The following is a 25,183-nucleotide window of genomic DNA, read 5'->3' as shown; positions in this document are numbered from 1 at the left end:
GAGTCACTTTTCGCTAAAATTGATGGTTTTCCCTGCAAAGTGAAAAAACTGTTTTTCTCACTTATTTGTTTAAATAGAAAAGTTAGCTAATAAAAGTTTTTGACTCACGAGACGAGAGATGTCTTGTATTATGTTCCTTTAGACAATTTTACAATAATTTAGCGGATAGGACTTTTTTCGAGTTTCTCTTTTATTTTCGCTAATTTTCCTAGTGTATTATGTATTATTTATAATTGCTGAAGAAACCTGTAGATGAGTATTTTAATAATAATAGCTTGTAAAGGTAGTAATTTTGTTGAAAATTTGTTGCAATGTCATATGGCCTTAAGGATGAATTGATCTCTGAAATATATTATATAGGTATTTCTTTTTTCTATATGGAAAGTTATAAAGTTAGTGCTGTAATATAGCAAAGCTCTGTTGACGTTATTTTCATTAATGTTACTGGATCTATGTGACTGTTCTTGAAAATAAAGATTATTATTATTATTAATCCTGACCATGACCAAATAATAAAGCATATATACATATATACCGGATGATTCAGTTTGGTATTCGCGGCCCTGTATCTCTTTTATTTAAACAAATAGCTATAAAAAACCCTATATATTTTACCGGTGTGAACTTGGCGCCAATTTCTAGCAGCCAAAATATTCAGCAGCCAGTTTGTTTTCGCGTGAAGTTAGTAGCCAATTTAGCAGCCTTTCTTTTTCATTCCATTTCACCTGGTGAATTGTAATTCCTAGAGACGTACATATAAATATTATTTAACTGCACCATAGTTGCGCCTCTTCTGAGAGGTAGAAACTATTCTCAAACTAAATATTTTAAATACTTTTTTACACCATTCTAGAAAAGTTAAGGGATCGAACTAGGCATAATGTAGTTGCTAAAGGCATACATATAACCACCTAGACTGTATAGAATACTAATTAATTTTTTTCACCAATTTCCAAAAATAGTTAAGCAATGCGACTAGGCGTAAAGTAGTTGCTAAAGACGTACAAATAATCGGCTAGGGTAATATTTACTTAAGCCACTTCTGAGGGGTAGGAATACTAATTAATATTTTTCACCAATTTCCAAAAATAGTTAAGCAATGCGACCAAGCACAAAGTAATTGCTAAAGACGTACAAATAATCGGCTAGAATAGTATTTACTTAGGCCGCTTCTGGGGGGTAGAAATACCCTTGCTTAAGGAATACTAATTAATTTTTTTCACGAATTTTCAAAAATAGTTAAGCAATGCGACCAGGCACAAAGTAATTGTTTAAGATGTACAAATAATCGGCTAGAGTAGTATTTACTTTGGCCACTTCTTAGGGGTAGAAACTACCCCCGCCTAAGGAATACTAATTAATTGTTTTCACTAATTTCCAAAAATTGTTAAGCAATGCGACCAGGCGCAAAATAATTGCTAAAGACGTACAAATAATCGTCCTGGTCGCATTGCTTAACTATTTTTGGAAATTGGTGAAAAAAATTAATTAGTATTCCTTAGGCGGGGGTAGTTTCTACCCCTCAGAAGCGGCCTAAGTAAATACTACTCTAGCCAATTATTTGTACGTCTTTAGCAACTACTTTGCGCCTAGTTACATGGCTTAACTATTTTTGGAACTTACTGAAAAAAGTTAATTATTATTTCTTAGGCGGGGGTGGTTTTACCCCTCTGAAGCAGCCTAAGTAAATACTACTCTAGCCGATTATTTTTACGTCTTTAGCAACTACTTTGCGCCTAGTCTCATTGCTTAACTATTTTTGGAACTTGCTGAAAAAAATTAATTATTGTTTCTTAACGGGGGTATTTCTACCCCTCAGAAGCGGCCTAAGTAAATACTACTCTAGCTGATTATTTGTACGTCTTTAGCAATTACTTTGCACCAAGTCGCATTGCTTAACTATTTTTGGAAATTGGTGAATAAAATTAATTAGTATTCTTTAAGCGGGGGTAGTTTCTACCACTCAGAAGCGGCCTAAGTAAATACTACTCACTACTCTAGCTGATTATTTGTACATCTTTAGCAATTACTTTGCGTCTGGCCGCATTGCTTAACTATTTTTGGAAATTGGTGAAAAAAATTAATTAGTATTCCTTAGGCAGGGGTATTTCTACTCCTCAGAACCGGCCCAAGTAAATATTACTCTAGCCGATTATTTGTACGTCTTTAGCAATTACTTTGCACCTAGTCGCATTGCTTAACTATTTTTGGAAATTGGTGAAAAAAATTAATTAGTATTCCTTAGACGGGGGTATTTCTACCCCTCAGAAGCGGCCTAAGTAAATATTACTTTAGCCAATTATTTGTACGTCTTTAGCAACTACTTTACGCCTAGTCGCATTAACTATTTTTGGAAATTGGTGAAAAAAATTTATTACTATCCTCAGAAGCGGCCTAAGTAAATACTACTGTAGCCGATTATTTGTACGCCTTTAGCTACTACTTTGCGCCTAGTCGCATTGCTTAACTATTTTTGGAACTCGCTGAAAAAAAAAATTAATATTTCTTAGGCAAGAGCAGTTTCTACCCCTAAAAAGCGGTGCAAGTAAATACCACTCTACCCTATTATTTGTACATCTTTAACAACTGCATTATGTCTAACCGCATTGCTTAACTATTTTTGAAACAGCATTTTTGGTGAAAAAAAAAAATTTTTAATTTCTTGAGTGAACCCCTCAGAGGGTGCGCAAGTAGATACCAGTCTAGGTGTTTATATGTATGCCTTTAACAACTGTGGTGCAGTTAAATAATATTTATATGTACGTCTCTAGGAATTACAATTCACCAGGTGAAATGGAATGATACAGAAAGGCTGCTAAATTGGCTGCTAACTTCACGCGAAAACAAACTGGCTGCTGAATATTTTTGCTGCTAGAAATTTTCTGGCAATTCACACCGGTATATATTTTTAAATCGCCGCTCAAACGACATTATTAGATCGTCTCCATGGTAACACGTCAAAATTACTCTAGTCAACTGTTTTTGTTCAACTGGCTATATATTTTTTTATCAATTCTGGAAGGGTATTTTTTTTTTCTGCGTTCAACTATGTAAGGAAGTCTATAGTTTCATTAGAAATGCTGCTAGAAAAACAGCAAAAAAGATGCACCCTACTTTTCGTATCTTTATTCTGAAAAATGATAGCCAGCTGCGAAAACAAGTTACTACGTTTTTTAAAGTAACATATTTAGTTTTTAATACGATAATAAGATAACAATTTAAAACAGTACTTATTTCAAATGTTCAAAATGACCTCCATTTGCTTCCAAACAGAATAGCTCTGTTTATCAATCCTTCTCTACAAACACATTTTAGTGTTTCTTCATTTAATCTCCGATATTCTACTCTTATTCTGTTTTTAAGGTTGTCAATATCATTTAAAGGCGAAGAGTAAACTTTTTCTTTTAGGTAAGGCCAAAGAAAGAAATCTATAGGAATGAGATCCGGAGATCTATAACAGGCCATTTAACATCTTTATCGAATGTTCTTCATCCTTCTGGGTTTAAGAACTCTTCTTTTCTTTTGAAAACCATCTGCTGCCAAATTCCTGGCTAACTTTCCGAAAATTTTATCTGATGGAAGTTGTCTCTGCGGAAAATTTGTTGGTATAAATGCCTGGCAGCTTTAGCGTTCTTTTAGCACTCTCCATAAATTAAAATCATGTCTAGTTTTTCTTGGTTACTATAACTATTCATGTTATAGTAATAATAATTAGTTATAGATAGAATAGGTAGGTACAAAATGTCAATTATTTTGAAAAACCGTTATTTAGAAACGTCAAAATTCAGTTGTTTCTGCTGTTGGTTATCATTTTTCAGAATAAAGCTACTGAAAGTAGGGTTCATCTTTTTTGCTGTTTTTCTAGCAATATTTCTAATGAAACTATAGACTTCTTTATATAGCTGCATGCAGAAAAAAATACCTTTCAGAATTGATAAAAAAATTTGTTTGAGTGGCGATTTAAAAATATATAGGGTTTGTTATAGCTATTTGATAAAACAAAAGAGATACGAGGCCGCAAATATCAAACTGAATCACCCGGTATATATATAAAACAATAACCCGATTAACTTTCCTTTTTCTTATACAGGGTGTTTCAGAAAGACCTCCTGTAAATACAGGGGTGATAGTATGGCAAAAAAATAAGAATTTTTTGTCTTATGAACTATTTGTCTATGTCCTCTTGTTTTTGAGATATAGAGCGACAAAATATAATTTTTTAAATAGAATTTTTAAAGGAAATTTCCACCAGTGCGAAATATTTTTATGAAATTTGGTATTCCGGGGTTTTTAAGGATGCCAAATACGCTGGTCTAATTATTTTTTGGATATTTTAGCTTATGTCAAAACTTATTGTTGGATGTCTCATAAACAACGCATACATTCTTAGTAATATTTTAAACTCTAATTAACATTATATCAAAATTTTAGTGATTGTTAGTGACTGCAGTTAGTAATGACTAATTACAGTCACTAGAATTTTGATATAAAGTTAATTGAAGTTTAAAATATTACTAAGAATGTATGCGTTGTTTATGAGACATCCATTAATAAGTTTTGACATAAGCCTACTTTGAGAAAAGTCACTTATTTTATACACCGTAATATTGTAAGAGTTCAATTAAAAGCCTTTTTTCTCGAAAACCGTCCACATTAGGAAATTTTAACAAGAGTACATTATTTTTAGAAAATAAAATTGTACATTAGAAATTGGAGCCCGAATGGTAAAAAACCTAACCTTAAAAAAATGAGAACTTAAAATGTAATAGGAATGTAGCACAACTAGCGCCCTCTATGAAATATACAAAAAATAATTAGACCAGTGTATTTGGTATTCTTAAAAACCCTGTATTCATATTTGTATATTATATACAGAGTGATTCATAACTTTTTCAAAAAAATTTGGAAATAGATGCGGCATGAGAAATGGAGTCAATATCGTAAAAAAATGTTTGTAAAATCCTTATAGTTTCCGAGAAAAAAATTATTGATGTTGTAGTATTTCCAACCATTACATAATAGCTAGGCAACTGTAGTCTCTTGCGTCATTTGTAATACGCGTGGCCTCAGCGACTCGAAATACTGAAATCTGATTTTACAATCGTCGTTGCAATAGTTTTTTACTATAGTTTTTTAGTAGTTAGTGTCAAAAACGGCTTGCATGTATAGCAACTCGGAGCTGACGAATATCGTTTTAATTTATGGTGAAGCAAGACAACATTTATATTATGATGAAGCATTTGTGTTATGGTGAAGCAAGACAACATTTTTTGTGTTAGTTCGTAAAAACTGTGTAAGACGGGTCCAAATGTGTTTATACGTCGGTGGGCAAAATTTTGAACAGTTATAACTAGAGAGCGGACAATGTGTAACTTTAATCCGAAGGATAGGTCAAATTTTGGTAGAGATGCGTACACGTTCAAAAATGTATTGTGTATAAACTATGCAAAATATAATTACTATGTATAGCAAATATATCGTATTATCCTCGCGAAGATTTGTACCCTTTATTTAAAATCCATAAATCATGTGAACAGGTTAAATAACGAGAAAATAATTAAGTTAATTTAGTTCTAAAGAAATGAAATGACACTCGCGCCCATCTCTAGTCTATCCGTCGACATCGGCTGCGTTTATCGAATTCCTATTGGTCAGAATTCAAACTGCAGCCCTGTTATGAATGGAGCGTGAGTTGGACTATTCTATCATGTGCGTCGCCTGGGGGTATTTGTTTTTAATTGAACTTTATTGCTTTATTTAAAAAATATGAAGTTACAAATAAATATTACAAAAGATATAAAAATATAACATTACAATAAATGTGTACTGGTAAATACACTCATTCGCAACTAAATACTTTTCTATTTACATATATTGCTAGTAGTTTTTCCAAATTTTCTTCAGTCAACTGATGACGTTTTCTAGTAACTATGTCCCTAAAGGCAGAAAATGAACGCTCCCATCGCAGCTGGTCACTGGAGCATACGCGTAAAGGGAAACATGGTCATCTTCCGAAGATGTAGTAGAACTGTGACAATGTGTGGCAAACTGTATTAACGTTTGTAAATCTGGATTTTTCTGAAACATGCTATCTATTTTTTCTGTTAATGGTTTCAGGAAATCTCCAGGAATGGCTTTTAACTGGAAAATAACGTTATTAACTTGTGCTATTGCAGCGGATAACGTATTATTGCGTTTTTCTAATGCTGTGATGGATTTACTCAGGATGCCAAAATGTTCCTTAATAAATTGTAGCTGTTGTAATAAGGAAGTTGAAGATAATATGAATTACATTCCCGAACACTCCGTGCATCATCTTTTAATGTCTGAACTGTTCGCTGAATTAAAGGAAAATTATCTGCATAAAACAAAACGGCATCTAACCAAGTTCCCCATCGTGTAGTTACTGGTTGAGGTGGAAGAGGCAGTTCGGGACATAAATCTCTGTAGTGAACGACACGCGAATGAGCTTTCAAAAATATCTTTTTCATCCGGCTTATCAACAAATCAACATCGGCAAAGTGATCTCTAATAAATTCACATATTCGGTGTAAAGCGTGTGCAAGACATGTAATATGTAACATGTGTGGATAAATACGTTTCAAAAGCCTTCCTGCTTTTAGCATGTATGCGGCTGCGTCCGAAACTAGTAATAATACTTTTTGTGCATGTGTTCCAGAATCTGAAAGAATACTGTTAACACTCTCCCATACAACTGTGGTAACTATGTCGGCTTTGATTTTGTCAAAAAAAAGGGTTGCTATTAAAAATGGTTGAGACGACCCCCTCTGCTCTAATGCTCCCGCTATAACATTCACTACACATCGTCCTTTGTCATCTGTTGTTTCATCTACATTCAACCATAAATATTTATTTTGTAAAGTATTTTTTATTTCACCCAGTACTTTAAGATAGACCTTATTGACAGAATATTTTCGCAATTTAGATTCATCCGGCATCTTCCTATGCATGTACTTTTCTAGAAAACTTTTTAATATTGGATTCTGAAGTTTTTTTAGAGGTATGTTAGCTGCAGCAAATGCTTCACATAAATCGTCATTGAAAGTATGATTGTTTTCATTCCTATGCTCCTGGGTATTCATATGGTAAATTATATGATGTTTTTTTACAAATTTTATTTTCTTACAACATTTACTACAATAAATTTCTCCGTCATTTAAAATTTCTAATACTGAACTGTACGGTTCCACCCACTCTTTAAGACGTTCAATTCGTGAGTTCGCTACTTGCGGCATATTAAAATCACCCTCGGTTTAGTGGCTTTAGATCACTTTCGAATTTTAATACGTAACTATGCGTGCAAGTGGCACGGAGTCATTTATATATGCACCGTGGAATTTTTATGAATTATCACGTAAGTTCCCGATGCGCACCCGAGCCGCCACTGTGTCATGGATGACGAACATAGATTTGTGAATGACATATCTATGTTCAAGGTTAAAGTCACAAATTGTCCGCTCTCTGGTTATAACATCAGGTATGTCAAATTATTTTATTAAGTAAAATAACAAATTTATTTTATTAATTATTAATAACAATAGTGGCAAAAGCAGTTGAATTTGCTGATATAAAAATGTGCTATAAAATTCTAGTTATTTTTTTCCTTGCGAAATTCTTTCGTTTTTGTTCGTTTTTATCACACTTTGCCATTATGCTGGTCGCATTGTATGAGGTCAGGTTTTACAGTGGACCAGTTTCCAGTGCCATGCAGAAGTGTATTTTTATATCATTTTCGAACTGCCCTTTTTGATTTTTTCTTTACAAAATTGTATTTGTAAGAGTCCCCTGTACATCCTAAATTCTTTTTTTTGGATAAGTTCTGAATCACATATACTATTTGGTTATTAATTTTGTAAAATGGTTAGATACATTTACATTAAATTTTGAAGCAATATTAACAACAGTATTCATGTACCTAACCTAACATAGATGAAAACAGATGAAATATGTGTGATATTTCTAAATAAATATACAGATTGATTCATTAATAATGAGACAGAGCTTAATGACAGATTGCCGACATCAAAATAAAGCGATTATGTCAAACATCTTATCCGAAGGTTGCACCTTTTCATCTACAGGGTGTTAAAGTTGAAAAAAAGCATCTTTGAACCGATTGTCGTGAAAGTTTGTATGCCTATGTTTTCTGAAGTGGTAATTACAAAAATGATAACTATTTTGCAATCAGTTCTAGAGGCTTTACTTGTAGTGTTCTGTCAAAGTAAAACCTTTTTCTCTCCCTCAAAAATCTGAACTTCCAATAAGAAATTATTAAACTATGTTCAGTTCTAAATAAAAAAATTATACTGTTAATAATCGAAAAATTTAACCATTTTCGAAATAAAGACAATTCACAATTTTAGGGTTTCAGTGGAAATTAAATCAGAAAATCATTTGTAGGCTTTGATATATGTAGACTTAAATAGGAATTAAGAGAAACACAATAACAACTGAAAATTTTATTGATATGTGTTTCTAAAGATCAAAGGAAGCCTCTAAAAATATAACCTCCACTTAAAGTCGGTCATAATGTCATTAATTTTAAGGGAAGTACCGATTATTTTCACCCATCTACACACTCCCTAGTTTATGTGCCTGGGGCACATACTAAAAATTAAAGAAAATTGTTTGAGAATCTGCAAACTTCAAGTTTTTAATATAAAATGCATGAAAAATCTTTTATCTTGAAAATAATTTTGTCTTTTGACTTTCAATAAATATACTATCTGTACTGTAACCGTTTAGCTCCATCAGTAAGATGTAATTAGCGCTTACCAATGAATACTATTTTTCAACTTTTTACTCTAAAAAACACAACTGCTGAAATTTTATTGGTTGGTAATTTTTAAAACCTTATATATTATAGATTGAAAAGGAGCCAACATTTGACTTAGTCTATGGCCCATTCTTAACGAAACATCCTGTTGAATGCTTACAAAAATACTATAAATTTAATTGAATTATTAATAGTAATAAAATTATTTCCTACCTAATTCATTCACCAAGCACATTGGTGTTTTTTCTTTTATGTTTGCCAAAGTAGAGTTGGGCGTAGACAAAGTATTAGTGTTTGAACAGTTTTGATGTTCTGTATTGTGTTGATCTGCTTCTGCAGGTTGGGCACTGTTCTCATAATGATATACTTGTTGCATATTAGCTTTCGGTTGTGGTTGCTGTTGTGGGATTGATGTTGTTGTTATTAAAGTGGGTCCGGGTGACATGGAAACTAGAACACCTGTTGACAATTAAAATAAACATATTAGTGTAGTCGTGATAGTGCACTTTTATCAATTTTAACTTTTTTACTATAATTTTTCTGACCCATGATCATACAAAACTTTTTGCTTAAATAACGTTATATATCTCCTGTTTCAGTTTAGTGCCATATTTTAGAAACACCATGTATATTAATAATGCTTTATAACAATTTTTAGAAATATTTGTTACTTATTTCATACTATATGTACAGGGTGTCCTACCGGGAACTGCGTCGATCGATATTTAGGAAAGTACTGCTCCGAAAAATTTAAAAATTTAGCAACATGGCAATGTCCCTGGTGCAAACACAACTAAAATATCTAGAACTTTCCAGCACTTCCGGTTATGCCGGAAGTCGACACCAACTTCGTTATTTTAATTGGTAAACCCTATATATTGCATTTTTGGACTCTACGTGAAAGTTGAGGATCACTTTATTAAATATTTCTTATATCTAGGAGTTATAGAATTTGAGATATTAATTTATAACGAAAAAATTTGACAGATGCAAGGGTCTGCAGATATGCTAGTAACTCTTTCAGGAGAGTGATATCAAGTGAATTTTTGGTACTTGTAAAGGGTTTAGGTAACACTAAATTATGGTATACCAACAAATTAAAACATTTAATACTAGGTGTTTAATTTTTGCTGTTACATTTTGATAACTTCAAACAGCTATAACTTTGTTAACTGGAACACCTTGTATTTTTTTAATGTCGTATGAAGATTGAAATTTCCTTTCAAGCCATATAAGCATTGTTAGGGTCGCCGTTACTACTTTTAGAGATATTTGGAATTTTCTATTTTTTGGACAGTTTTTCTCGTATCATCAGTTTTTCTCGTATTGTCAAATTGGCTACGACCAGAAACACTCCAAAAACAATTGAAATAACTTGATATTTGTCAAGTTAGTTGTCAAATTATTGTTGTGTTTCAATAGTTTTTGCCGAAAATTTAAATAAAAATGCCTGGGGATCGTTTGAATTAAACTAACGAGGATTATTTTAATTTATGGACAATGTAATAAAGTAATTTCAAGAACATATAGAGAATTTGCTGATTTTTTCCATAAATAACAAACAAATTAATATAATCCTCATTAGTATAGTCTTTCCGATATCAATTGAAGAACCACGAGGATGACAGTATGTACCAGGTTCGGTCGTTGACGCAGCAACTCGGCATTGAAATATTTGAAAAACTTGTTCCCATATTTATTTAGCCATACCCATATACAGGTCTGGGCGAACTAAACGTGCAGGTGGTAAATGTATACGCCCAGTTGAAGAATGAGCGTGCGAGCGAACACCAATATGTATTGTTGCTCTGGTCGACTGCGCCATAAATTTCAGTTCTTGACAAGTCGCCTGGCAGTGCAGTGCAGCAATGCGGAATTTGGTGTGATTCAGGTAATTTTAATTTATTATAGGCACCTTCTATTAAATCATTCATACTGCAATTGCAAAAGGGAGAAATAAGAGGGATATTTGGTTTACTAATATTATTACAACATGGCATTTTGGAGACTTTTGAAACGGAAAAAAACGAAATTTACCATCAATATAATAAAATTGTTTGAAGACATAAATAATTAAAATATGTTGTTGGTCAAATGAACATATAATAGAAACTTTCTACACATTATATACAAATGATTATAATTTTTACCTTTAGCAGAAAACTTTTTTAGGGACGCCTATGAAACTCATTAAAGAACCCCGCACAAACCTTATGGAAATGGATCCCCGGTGGATCTCTCTCAAATTTTGGGAATGAACTCTTCAGAGCATCCTGATCAAAAGTTCTCATGGGCACAAATCCCGTAAACCGCTCCCAACCTCCCAAAACCACCCCCAAAGGTCAGGGGCTCATTATACCACACCACCAAAAAAATATCAGACCCACACATGCAATGTATGGCTTCCGGTGTATTTTTGAGCGCTGGATACGAATACGTCATCATTTTTGCTCTAGCATGTATCAGTCTTCAGCAAATCGCTGAAGAAGCTTCAGAAAACTGAAGAAAAAACATTGTGGCCTATGATTCACATACGATATGTGGTTTCCGGTGTATTTTTGCACGCTGACCACATTCTGAGGTCAAATGTGCTTCAATTACCTTAAGCCTTCAACTAATCGCTGAAGAATCTTCAGTAAGAAAGAACACCATGGTTATTCAGTGATGTGTACATATCGCATGTGAATTACAGAACACAATGTCCTTTCTTCCGTTTTTGAAGCTTCTTCAGTTGTTAGTTGAAGACTTAAGGTAATTAAAGCACATTTCACCTCAGAATCTTGCTCAGCGTGCAAAAATAGACCAGAAACCAAATATCGCATGTAAAACAGGCCACAATATTCTTTCTTCAGTTTTCTGAAGCTTCTTCAGTGGTTTGCTGAAGACTGATACGTGCTAGAGCAAAAATGATGACGTATTCGTGTCCAGCGCTCAAAAATACACCAGAAACCATATATTGCATGTGTGGGTCTGATACTTTTTTGGTGGTGTGGTATAATGAGCCCCTGATCTTTGGGGGTAATTTTGGGGGGTTGGGAGCGGTTTCTGGGTTTTGTGCCCATGAGAACTTTTGATCAGGATACTCTGAAGAGTTCATTCCCAAAATTTGAGAGAGATCCACCGGGGATCCATTTCCATATGGTTTGTGCGGGGTCCTTTGATTACTCGTTTTTTTTTAAACATGTTCAACTGACTTCGGAAAGGCTATACTTATAACTTTTGATATGTTGTACGTGACACCCTCCTGATCAAAAATGTTGAAAATTACTGAATTTAATAAAGAAAAATAGCCCACATTGTATGCACTTACCATTACACTAGAAGACAGGCACTTACTTACTGACAGACATAGTACCATTTCTACCACGACAATTGTTATCATGAAGGTAATGAGAGATTTCAATTCCACATTGGTATTAGTAGCAAAAAAAATAAATAAAAAGGAAGTGGGATGCAACTAGTGGGCCTGTTAAAAAAATTAGTTGACTTGGTATATTGGAGTAATTAATACTAACGAGCATTCAAATAAAAACGTGGTCGAAGTTGGCTCTGACACATTGGACGTAGGGAGTAGCTTATAGCGACCAACTTAACCTCATTTCTCAACGAGCTGTATAGCAGCTGTCAGTTTCAATAACGTTAATGACTATATAACTTTATTTTAAAGAATAATCGTGATAACAATAACAAACAATTAAAGGAGCTGCGGAAAGTGTCCCCCTCCTTGTTATAACAATAAATTAAAGCAGCTGCTGAAAGTGTCCCCCTCCTTGTTCCAAGCACTTTTCACACCTGTTCCTCAAAGAATTAAAGACATTTTCTAAGATGCTCGGGGTATTGTTAATTTCACGAATCTTGTCTATAAGTCGAGCCTGCAGATGGTTTAAATCAGGAATAGGCAGTTCAAAAATAGTGTTTTTAAGGTAAGGCCACAAAAAGAAATTACATGGCGTAATATCACATGACCTCGGTGGAAATTCATGTTCAGCATCGAGACTTATTAGTCGATTTTGGAAAATTTCCCTCAACATATTCATCGTCTCGCCTGCCGTATGTGCCCTTGTGCCATCTTGTTGAAAATAAAAGTTTGTAATTTCGTTTTCTTCCAGCTGGTTAACAAAAGGAGCGATAATTTCTTCTCTATACCTTTGCGCAGTAAGAGTACCATTAAAAAAAATAGGTCCATAAATCCTCCTTCGATTGAGAGTACACCAAACTCCAATTTTTTGAGCGTGTAGAGGGCCCTCGACAAAAAAGTTATCTGGTTTTTCAGAAGACCACATCCTCATATTCTGTGAGTTTACGTAACCACTTAAATGAAACCAGGCTTCATCAGAAAAAAAGGTGATATTATGAAGTTCACCATAGTTGTTTAAAAACCATTCACAAAATACAGCCCGTCGCGGAAAATCAACTTCATGAAGTTCTTGCTGACAAGTTAAACGATAGGAGAACAAACGCAAATCTTTTTTTTAACACTGTGTGGCAGGTACCGACTGATACTCCCACCATTTGTGATAAAACACGTACAGAAGTTCTTGGCGCATTTTCCATTATTTGTTGGACATTTTCTTTTAATTCCTCAGTCCGCTTTTTAGGTCGGCCGCTTCCTTCTTTTCTTGTTATACTGCCCGTTTCAAGAAAAACATTAACACAACGCTGAACTGCACTTTGAAAAATTTTGTACTCAACAACGCCGGGAAATTGATTTTAAAATTCTATGAAACATTCCGCAATAGAATACTTCCATATTCCATCAATCTTGCGTCCATTTCTAAAGTAGGACTCTATGATAAACACTTTTTGTTCTTGAGAAAACACCATTTTAAACGCTTTTTAAAACGAAAATATTCAAATTGATAGCGGCGATATAGCGCTTTGACAGATGACGTTTAAGTTCATTTGCTATACGCTACGCCCTACGTCCAAATTTTCAGAACCAACTTGACCACGTTTTTATTTGAACGCTCATTATTTATGTAACTGCATATAAAAATTTTAAGCTAATGCTCTAATGAAGCAATATTAAAATGAATTACAAAAGTTATAATCAAATCCACATGCACAAAATATGCCATCAGAGCAATTTAAAAACTTTTTATACATATATAAAATTATTAATATTATACATGATACCACAAACAGGATAGCAATATTCTGACTTAGAACGGATAATGTACAAAAAAAGTCAAATTACTATCAAAGTAAACTCCTAAATCCTTTAAAGTTTTAGCTGAACGGAGAGGACATTATTTTACTCGTATAGGATGAAACTTTGCATTTGGAAATATTTGGAAATAAATTATTTGCTTCACACCAAAAAAAGTATTTTATTTAATTGACTACACTGCCATGTAGATTCAAAAAGATTTTTAACTCGTAAACATAAATTAATTTACAACAAGATAAACTGTAATGTCAATAACAAAAATAGAAATACACTCAAATTAGAGCCCTGAGTTACTCTAGAAGTAATAAGATATTGACTAGACTTAAACGTTATAGCGATATATTGTAAATAACTATACTCGGCGGCCGAAATTATAAAGAGTGACTAATACATAATATAAAAACACTATTACCATAATGCGTATAAAATATAAAATGATTTCTATACGGTTCAATATTATTTATCTTTGTGCCGCTCGCCATGCACATCGGTAGAATCTATAATCGTGTATAGACTGAGTTACACTGAACGTCGATCTATATTTTATCTCTGTCTTTTGCACTTGGTAGGGAATAGGGAAATGCTTTTTTAGTGGGTGTAAACGGACTTGATTTGCCCGACCTGAGAAACGTCATAGCATAAGCGTAGACGAGGGGTCTAATTCCTGGCTATAATAAATTTATAAATTAAAAAAACACAACTGGGACGTTTTAAAATGCTGTAATAATTAAAATTGATCAAAGTGCCAGTTATAGCAAACTGTAAGAAATATTAGATGTTATGTTTTATTATATTTTTTCAATATTTTATATATCTTGTTGCCTTTTACGCAGACACGCCAATGGATTTTCATTCCCGGCATGCTTCATCCCCCTTACTAGTCCAAGAGCTAGCGATGAATCACTAGCTATAATTTTGGCCATCGAGTATAGATAAGTATGAATTACAGTTTTAGTAAATTACGACAAAAACAGTACATTTTATGTTTTTGTAAGTTCTGAGTTATACGGTCAAATGCCTTCAAGAAGTCAGTACATACAGTGTGGACCATTTTGGTGGTTTATGTATTGGTATCTTGGAAACTACAAGAGATAGGAAAATGGTTAAATGGAGAAAGTTTTAGACAGTTCTGTTGCTAACTTAATGGTGCTTCCAGACTGGTCCCAGCTTTTCAGGTTTTTGAATTATTTTGAAAAAAAATAAATGTGGCGTTTTCAAAAATGTAACTTTTTTTATTTAGAGGAATTTTTAAAATCTGAAAACACTTTTTTACAGCAAGTTTTTTCGAGGAATATCACTGTATATTTAGATTTTCATTGCGACGTTTCGGTTGCGAGAAACCATCAACAACTTTCTGTTTTCTTATGTGCGCTATATCGAGTTTTAAACTGAGCAAATATAGTATTTTTTTGAATTTTCAATGATGTATTATAAGTAAGAAAAAAAGTCAAAAACATCCTTAAAACTCTATAGTTTAACATTTTTAATAAATCTGACAATACCGTATAATTTTTCAAAACTGTTATAGAAAAATCTCATTAATCCAGCACGATTAAAAACCTAAGAGTGCCAGAGTACTGGAAAATTCGAATTAATGGAATATGTATAATGTAAACAGTATTAAATTAAAACACGTTACTTTTAACGTTGATGGTTATAATTTAAAAATTGATTTTAAGATTTTGTGTAGTACTTTGTCAACTTTTAACTTGAATAATATTGTTGAATGGCCCACACGAGTAACAGACACTACCCTAAGTAAGATAGACCTCATTTTTGTTAATTTTAAATATGACGGTGGTTGTGCTGTATTTGATATGGTGTCTGACCACCGAACGGTTTTCTTTCAATCAAATTTTAAGAAGGATTTAAATCTAAAAAGAACAGTTTTATTTAAAAGAAGTTTTAATGATAATGCATTAGAAAAATTGTATTCTGATATTACAAAAGAAACCTGGAGTTATCTATATAATGTTACAAATGTTCATAATGCCTTTAAATATTTTCATGAAACTTTTTTATATCTTCTATAGTTTCTAGGGGTTAGGCCCGTATTCATAGTCCTCCCTTAAGGATGAGTTTGAACCTAAGGGTCCCTTAAGTATTTCATAAACACCTGAACTACCCGATGGGCGACAAAACACGCCCTCGACTTAAGTGTAGTTGATAGATCCCTTGAGGGACTGTTTATAGGTTAGATTCTTTCTTAATCCATTTGTTTTGATTGTTGTCCGTGAGGCTGTTATTTTTTTCATATTTTATTTTTACAATGGAAGTTTTATGACCATTTTGAAGAGTTTGATGACAATTTTGAAGATGATAAAGAGTACAGTCATTTTCCACGAGATCATAACAAATTTACAGAAAATATAACTACTTTTTATGAAGTTGCAAATTTTCCAAGAGTTTCTAGATGCATTGATTGTACACACATAAAAATTGACAATCCTGGAGGAGACAATGCAGAAGTCTTCCGAAATAGAAAGGGTTGGTTTTCACTGAATGTTCAGGTAGGATTTAAAATTGTATAGTAAAGTCATGTTGACTAAAAGATACATGTTTCATAGGTTATATGTGGTTCTCGTTTAGAAATATAGGATATTGTTGTAAGACATCCGGGATCAACACATGATAGTGTAATTTTTAATAGCAGTGCAGTCCGAACGCGATTCGAACTACAACAAATTCCAGGACTGCTTCTTGGTGATAACGCATATGCTTGCCAAAATTATTTACCGACATTGCTTAAATCCTGTGACAAGACCTGAGCGGAGATATAATTATAACATATACGCACAAGAAATCTTGTGGAAAGTGTTTGGAGTCTGGAAATGAAGATTTTCTTGTTTAAAAAGTGGATTACGGACAAAAGTAGAAACTTCGGTTGCAATAATTTGTGCAACTGCAATTTTATACAATATAGGCATTTTGCAAAACCAAAATGAATTTCTAGATAATGAAAATAATGACTCCGATGAAGGAGCACTTCTCGTAAACAATCAAGAAGGTGGTGCTGGTCTAGCTTTCTGAAGAGCATTTATTAATACTCATTTTAATATAGAGTGATTTACACAGTTTCATTATTTTTGTTATTTTTAGACAAGTATCTTCTTTAATAGGATACAGATGTAGTTTATAGTTTTGAAATGAATAATAAAAAATTTACCTACTCTCACCCCAATAAGGCAAAATGATATCTGCATAATAAAACCAGTCATAAATAAGTAATTTTATATAAACTGCATAATAATGCTCTGGAAAAACCTGCCATAAATAAAAATTATTCTATACACACTGTGCTGTTTAAGCAAATCTGTACCCAATTTATTTAAATTATACTTTGTTGTACCTACAGGTATTTAGATTTTTAATTTTGTGTTTACGATGAATAATCATAAACTGCTACTAGTAAGGACTGTAGTCCAAAATACATATTCATGTTTAGAACAATCATTAAAAAATAAAATTAAAAATTAAAAACATTTTTGTTTATTTATTTGTAAATGAAACTGAGTAAACGTATTTTACAATATATCTTTTAGGTCAAAGGTATCAAAGTTTGTTTCCTTTACGTTAAGCTCTTCCCCGATTTCGTTTAATTGGTGTTTCACCTTAAGGACAGCCAACAAGTACTCCATTTTTGCCGTTATCATATGTTGTGTATGAAGCTCCCGCTGTTGTAATATACTCTCCTTAATTTTTTTTACACGGAGCTCGCGTTCATCACATCTAAGTCCAGATGAACCAATTTTCTTTTTTTCAGGCATAATGTTGTGGGTTCAGTTACATTCCTACTTGCCGGCTCTGGTGCTACCACTACAGTCCTAGCTGTTGTACTTGGAGTAGTTGTATCTGTATTTGAAGAATCTGTAAAAAAAATGTAATTTTGCAGGAATTTCTCTAATATTGAAAACAACACACATTCTTGTTCATATACCGCAGGTCCAGGTACATTTGAAGTACTAGCTGTTTCCGATGTTACCACTACTGCCTTATTTATACTCGTACTTGGAGTAGATACATCTGTATTTGTAGAATCTGTAAAAATATATTTTTTAGCATATTTATATAATATATCTATAATGTAATAAATAACACACATTTTTGTTCATACACCGCTGTACTGTCCCAAGAACAATTTATTTGTACACCTAAATTTGGAGCAGCTCCATCCACAAAGTCATGACAGGATCGTCCTTTATTTTTATGGAGGGACCACCGCCTGTTGCTGCTGTCTTATGGCGGTATTCAACTTTCGTTTTCTAAGGAGAATATTTTTTGATATACAGTATTTAAAATGTTTTATGTTCAACGTACCTCTGTTTTATATTTATAACGTTTTGAGAACCCCTGACTATTAAACATGGAAGTAATTCTCTCTCATACTTCATTTTTTAAATTTTAAAGTGGCCCCATCGGTTTTTTTATTTTCTAAAATGTCTTTTTCATTAGTAACTAATTGCACTAAAAATAGTTTATCTTGTTGGCTGAACACAATTTTATCCAATTTTAAATATAAAAATATCACACTGGTAAAACACTGAACACGACACAAATTGCAATAGGTAATGCAGCATGCAGCTTCAAAATGTGTACATCGCGCTCCTTTGGCTATACACGCGCATGGTCAATACCACAACCGATCAAATCAGCCAGTTTCGTAAATGTTAACACAAATTCAGCATCTAGTGATCTCATGTAAGGGAGGATCGAGTGATGTTTATGACACAAGTGGAAGTGTGAGTATTGAGGGACCCTTAAGCAAGTCGCCCTCAGCACTCAGCTTGAGGGATTAACTATCAATAGGGGCCTTAGGTGGGATAGGGGGTAGACGGGTTAGCATATTTGTAGTATGGAATTTAATTATTTCAAGAAAAATAAATTATTTTATTATTTCTAGGGGTTAGGTGGATTTATCTCGGAACCTGTGGAGTTTTAGACTTTGCGCCCATGAAGACATTTGTTCAGGACGCCGAGATACGTAACATATAAAAAAATCAGCCAATTTATGGATGTTTGATACATCTCTTCCGGGGCAGGCGGTGTGGGAGGGAAGCCTATGCTTATACACGGTAGTTTCGTTGTAGTCCTTACATAAATTAATTTGAGTGAACTAAATATAATATATACGAATGAAATTTATACAACACATATTAGCTTGCATATATTTTTCGTGTTTAATGCACGGCAATTAACTTTTTATTTGAATAAAAGTGTCTATTTATTCATTAAGAGCTTGTAAAATTATGGATGAAATCTGGCAACATTGTTATGGCGTGGTGATAGAAGTTGGGTCAACTGTCATTACTGTCAACTTTGCGCGTATTCCGTAAACATGAATGAACATCCAAGGTACAAAGGAAAAGTAATGACTGAAAAGTAATATAAAATGAGTATGAAACAGAATGTGGATTGATGAGAAAAAAGTAAAATGTGCAAAACGAGAATCCATATGATAACTATCAAGAAGTTCAGTGTATGATAGTGAGACGTCGCCTTGTCAAATTGAAGATTATGACAGAACATCTATACTGTTCGTTTTGCAAAGAGATCCTTTCAATTTTTGTTTCAAATTGCTATTTGTTTAATATTAATTATTACTACATATGTTTTCGACTGGAATAATTTTATAGTCTATAAATGAGCTATTCAAATATAGCGCGTCAGTCGAAGCGTTAAATACAGCGTACAGTGTTGCCATATTTCCTTTCCTTGGATCAGATGTTTGTTCGCATTTGTCAAAACGTTATATATTCATTCCATTATCTCAATAATTACATTGTAAGTGCATATTTTTATTGTTTTAAAATGTTTAGTAATATTTAATTATTTAATTACAATTTTATTTTCCCGATCCTTACCATTTTTAAGAGCAATATTCACGTTTGATTAAAGTTTTTGCCCCAACTCCTATAAGAGCACAATTTTTAATATCATTTTTAAAAAAAACTACATTGGCAATCGATCTGATATTTTTACACGAGACAGTATGCATATTTATTAACAGATTTCAATTGCTTTGAAAACTTTCATACCTTTTTTTTTTTCGGTATTGAACCTCCTTAACTGGGAGCCATTTCCCATAAGGTTTGTGCGGGTTTCTTTAAGAATGTTTGGAAGTTTTGAAAAACTGTATGCTAAGAACTACGAAAGAGACAACAGCTGTGGCAGTAAAAATATATATTTTTTTTTCATTGGAATAAAACAAATGTCACTCTAACTGTTAATAATTAACACTATGATTAACAATAATTCTAAATGCAAATATTATTATCGTCATGGAGATTCATAAACTAATAATGGGGGTAAACACGTGGCCATTACTATCATTTTTACTTTTACTTTTACAAAAATGTGACTATTATATAATAGTTTTAAAAAATTATGCAGTGTTGCCAGATTTATTAAAAATATTAAAATATTAATTTTTGAGGTTGTTTTCGAAATTTTTTCTTACTTATATCATTGAAGAGCCAAAAAAAATGCTCTATTTCTGCTCTTATCTGAATATACAGTGAAATTCCTCGAAAAAACTTGCTGTGAAAAAGTATCCCCAGATTTTAAAAATTCCTCTAAATAAAAAAGTTACAGACGATTTTCGAAAACGCCCATTTACTATTTTTCAAAATAACTCAAAAACCTTGAAGAGCTAGAACCAGTCTGCAAGCGCAATTAAGTTAGCAACAGAACTGTCTAAAACTTTCTCCAAGATACCAATACATACATCACCAAAATGGTCCACACTGTATAACATCTGCCTGCCCATACTGATCAATATCTTTAAAATAAAATAGATGAAACATAAGATTCTTTGTAGTTGATCTTTTTGCTATAAATCCTTCTTAATTCCTTTATTAAGTGAGGTTAAACAAAAGATCTAGTGGGTAAGCCCGAGTATAACAAGTCGTTAACAAAAAAAGGTGGGAAGTAAGTCTGAACCAAACATTAATTTGTTGTTAAGTTTATTAGTAGAGCATATTATTTTGTCACTAGATCTCTGCCACCTCTGCTGTCCTGAGTACACCTTAAGAAAATTTTTTTTAAAGATTCTACAATATCGGGATAATTTAAGAGATTGTTATCTGTATAGTCATGAAATGTGGAATATGAAAAGAAATTAAAAAAGAAAATTATTATTAAAAAAATAAATAAATTAGTGATTTAGAAAATAAAAATGGAAAGTTTCAGAATGAAATTAAAGATTTTTCATTGTAACCTCGAAAGATAGAATGGTACATGTAAAAAAACTTGATTTACAAAACTTACTAAACCAGAAAATCTAAAAAAGATTATTAAAGCCTGTATCAGACAATGCAATTTTGTTGCAGGGATATGGTTGTAGCGATAGAATCCATGAAATTTTTCTTGTCAGGCTATGCAATTCTGTCCCGGCAACTGAATTGCATGAATTAGAACATGCTCTATACCGTGCAACAAAATTGCAGGGATTCTAGTTACTTTTATGAAGATTTGTTTATTGCCAACCTAGCTGTTGTTGGCTGTTGATCATGGTTGTTGTTAGTAACACCGTTGAAGCCACTATTAAAGCTATACAGCAATTTACTTTTAAATTTTCATCCATTGCAATGTTTTGCTTGAATAAAAAATAATTGTTTACAAGATACATACAAGAAATTTTACATGTTAAACAATGCATAGTTGGTAACACTACTGGAAACTAAACAAATTGCAGCAATTCTGTCCCATTGTGTGATAATAAACATGCAATTTTATCCTCGCAACAAAATCCCCACAATTTTGTCGCTGCAACTAAATTGCATTGTCTGATACAGGCTTAAGAAAATGAAGTTTTCCCTCTAGATTTCTTTTCATAATAGGTTGTCTTATGACTGCCTTAAGATGACTCATGACTAATGTTTACAAATAAAAATAAATACAATTTTATATATTTATCTAAAAAAATATATGATTATAAAATCATCTATAACTATATATAATTTATATAACAATATAAAATATGTAATACACTATTATATAAAATTACATATAAATTTATATGCGTATATATAAAATTATATATATTTTTTTTTCCCCGGGTCATTATTTTAGTTCACACTACGCCTTGTGAAATGCTCAAGATAACTGAGTACCAAATCTCAGGAATTCGAATGTCGTTTCAAAAGAAAAAAAAACTTTTTCGCAACTTTTCGTCAACAATATTCTCGAACGGATTAACTGATTTTGATGGGATTTACAGCATTCGGCGTAGTTTTTTGAGCTTTAGCTTCCTAGATCTGATGAATATTCGATTTTCGAAAATTGGTATGAAATCAATAATTTCCCAATTTTGTGGTTTTTATAGCGGAAAGTCAAAAAGTATTCTGAGGCCTCATCCATTTTGTGTAGAATATGGGTAATGGAGCGGCATTTTTTAGTGCCCAGGGCAGCACTAAGGAAAAATCCGGCCCTGCCTGCATGGGAGATTTAAGAAGGGGTTACTAAATGGACACCCTCTTGAACAAATAGGATTTCATCAATTTAATTTTCCTTCAAAAACAGCCATAAATATTTCTTTTATAATTAACAATTGGCAAGAATTTTTTTTATTATGAATTAGAAAAACTGATTTTAAATTTTTCAAAATTAAAAAAGTAAATAAACTTATATATACATATAAATTACATCATTACACAATTAATGAAACTATACTGATGGTAGCCATTCAAATTAAGAAAATTTTTTTGTCCAGAAAAGATAAATAAGATATAAATATAATATAAGAAAATAAATAAACTAGCTTATTATTAGTTGCAATATTATTTGAAACTAAAAGTAACATATTTATACAGGCTGTAACACTGGAATATGTCAAAAATTAAGAAACTTCTAAATTTAAAAATATTTTCTTATGAACATTGCTATAAAACCTGTTGAAGTTCTCCAAAAAAAAGTTATGTTTCACAATGCATAAAATGAGATTCGATGTGAAAAAATTCTGAGTGCAAACCATTTGTGTAGATACATACATATAAGGCTAGTGGTTATATGTATTTTCCACAAAAATTATGTGATGTCAATGGAATAAAAAAATTATTTATTTTTGCATTTTAAAAGTGACAATTTTTTCCAGTGGTGCACAATAATTCTAAAAAAAATGTAATGTTTATATAAGGAAATACTTATTCAAAATTAAATGAGGAACATTTGTAGTGTTACACTATACTATATCAGTGATCTCAAATCTAACAGTTTGTCAATTAGTGATAATATTCAGCTATGTTTTGAATGTTTAGTAACTTACAGAACACTATAGTATCTAAATATTAAAAAAAATAAGCTGAATGGAAAGAAATGTGTAAAATATATTTATTAATTTCAAATGAAATATAAAAAGAAAAATGCAACTACGAGATTTTTGAAATACCTAGTATAATTTCTTATATTATACCTAATTACCAGTTACAGACAGCACTCCAGGAAAAAAATCATTCGATTATAAGGAAAAATCATAAACACACTTATACAATGATAAAGATATAAATATTGTGAAATGAGTATTGATAACATGAATATCTCACTTAAAATTTACTTATTCTGAAGTTAAATTTAACTTTGCTATAAACTAAATATATGTATATAATTAATAATGTATTATTAATGTTAAAATTCGTTTTGAAATACTAGTAATAATAGTTAGTTTTAATTTTAGTATTAGTCGATAATTAGTTATATTTTATAATATTAAAAACAATATATGTAACTGATTTATCAAACGACATTTTACTTATGTGCAATTAAACTAGCTATGTGAAGTTAACATCAAACTTTAGATAATCGAATTTTTCTTTAATGCAATTAGTTGTACCCGTTTAGTACCGGTTTGTACCACTCTTATTTTCATTTGTACTTCAAACCGTAAGGGATGAGGGATGAATAAATATATAAAATTTGGAAAATTTACACGACATGAAAAATACAAACAGATATGGATTGGAAATCGTTAGTACCTGTTTGTACCACTTTTATTTTCATTTATACCTCAAACCCTATGGGAATTATGTTTGGTACAAACGAAAATAAAAGTGGTACCAACAGGTACTAAAGGAGTACAATCGATTGCATTAAAGAAACATTTTATTATCTAAAGTTCTAAAGTATCTAAATTTTTCTTATGTGCAAATTAATCTGAATAAATTTTACATATATGTATCTATTAAAAAAACAACAACAAAATATTTCTATTTGGGCTTCATAAAATTTGAGAAAACTACTTATACTGTAAATTTTCTACGAACATTTAATTCTACTCGAGAATCATATTTATAAACCAAAATTATGTGTTACATATTTTTACAAACCTGTAGCAGGCATACTCATCAGCATTGGCGTTCTCTGATTTGGGGGAGGCCCCATTTGCTGCATTCCAATTCTGGAATAAAGATTCATATAACTGTTGTCTAAATCAAGAGTATAACCAATATCTACTAGATAGATACTAACCTGGCACTTCTCTGCATTCCGTTTTGAGATATATGATGATGTTCTTGTAACATCTTTAATATGAAACAATAAAAAAACAACTAAAAAATATATATGACAATCTACCTCTGTAGGGAGGAGTAGATCAACAATACGAATACCGGTGCGTTTATTTAAAAAAATACTCTTCTATCACTAATAGATTATTCGTTAACCCTTTTCACGTATCTTTATATTTTAACCAAACACCACTACTAAATCTTTTACATACGTTGGCAAACAATAAAGAAAAATCAGTAACTAACATGCGGCCATGTTTGAGAAGTCGCAAATAGTAGTGCATTTAGCAAACGCTTTTATAAATACTTTTGCTTTTGCGCAACGAGGAGCAATCACATATTCGGTGTGTACCATCTTACATCGTTCATCGTTGAGACTATACTCATTACTGACTAAAATTAAAAAAATATATCTAATAAAATAGTATAATATGTAAGATTATTTTTCCGTAAATACTTTATAAAATTTTACTTAGGATACCTATATTACAATTCAATTAACATATTTTATATATTCGTTGCACATCCGCATAAAATAATGCCCCTACATTGGTGTTCGAGTTAAGGTGAATAGATTATACTGGGTGTTGTCGAAGTCAAACAATTTAGATCGAGATAGTGTAGTAACCTGATTCAAATATTTAAAAATCCCGCGTGATTCGAATAAGAAGAAGAGGAGATCTGGAGATCTGTCATCTGAGACGGATGGTTAGTTGC

At 32.0% G+C, this 25,183-nt stretch overlaps 1 protein-coding gene and 1 long non-coding RNA gene across 2 annotated transcripts in view; both read right to left on the bottom strand.

The window, feature by feature from the left end:
• Positions 1–24,763, bottom strand: part of LOC108914300 (double-stranded RNA-binding protein Staufen homolog 2) — a 70,522-nt gene extending 45,759 nt beyond the window's left edge. The window contains exons 1-3 of the mRNA XM_018720075.1: positions 24,429–24,763; positions 24,287–24,357; positions 9,011–9,256 (exon numbers count right to left, since the gene is read on the bottom strand). Coding sequence (XP_018575591.1) covers positions 9,011–9,256; positions 24,287–24,357; positions 24,429–24,481 — 370 coding nt within the window. The 5' untranslated portion in view covers positions 24,482–24,763. The remainder of the gene's footprint in view (positions 1–9,010; positions 9,257–24,286; positions 24,358–24,428) is intronic.
• On the bottom strand, positions 17,516–18,128 carry LOC108914301. Its single transcript, XR_001964671.2, has 3 exons — positions 18,068–18,128; positions 17,889–18,005; positions 17,516–17,834 (listed from the first exon to the last, which is right to left on the bottom strand). It is a non-coding gene; the product is annotated as an uncharacterized LOC108914301 (long non-coding RNA).
• Positions 24,764–25,183: the final 420 nt, after the last annotated feature.

Source organism: Anoplophora glabripennis, unplaced genomic scaffold, assembly GCF_000390285.2.
Source record: "Anoplophora glabripennis isolate ALB-LARVAE unplaced genomic scaffold, Agla_2.0 scaffold1122, whole genome shotgun sequence".
NCBI classification, from domain to species: Eukaryota; Metazoa; Arthropoda; class Insecta; order Coleoptera; family Cerambycidae; genus Anoplophora; species Anoplophora glabripennis.
This window is presented reverse-complemented; position numbering and strand designations above follow the sequence as displayed.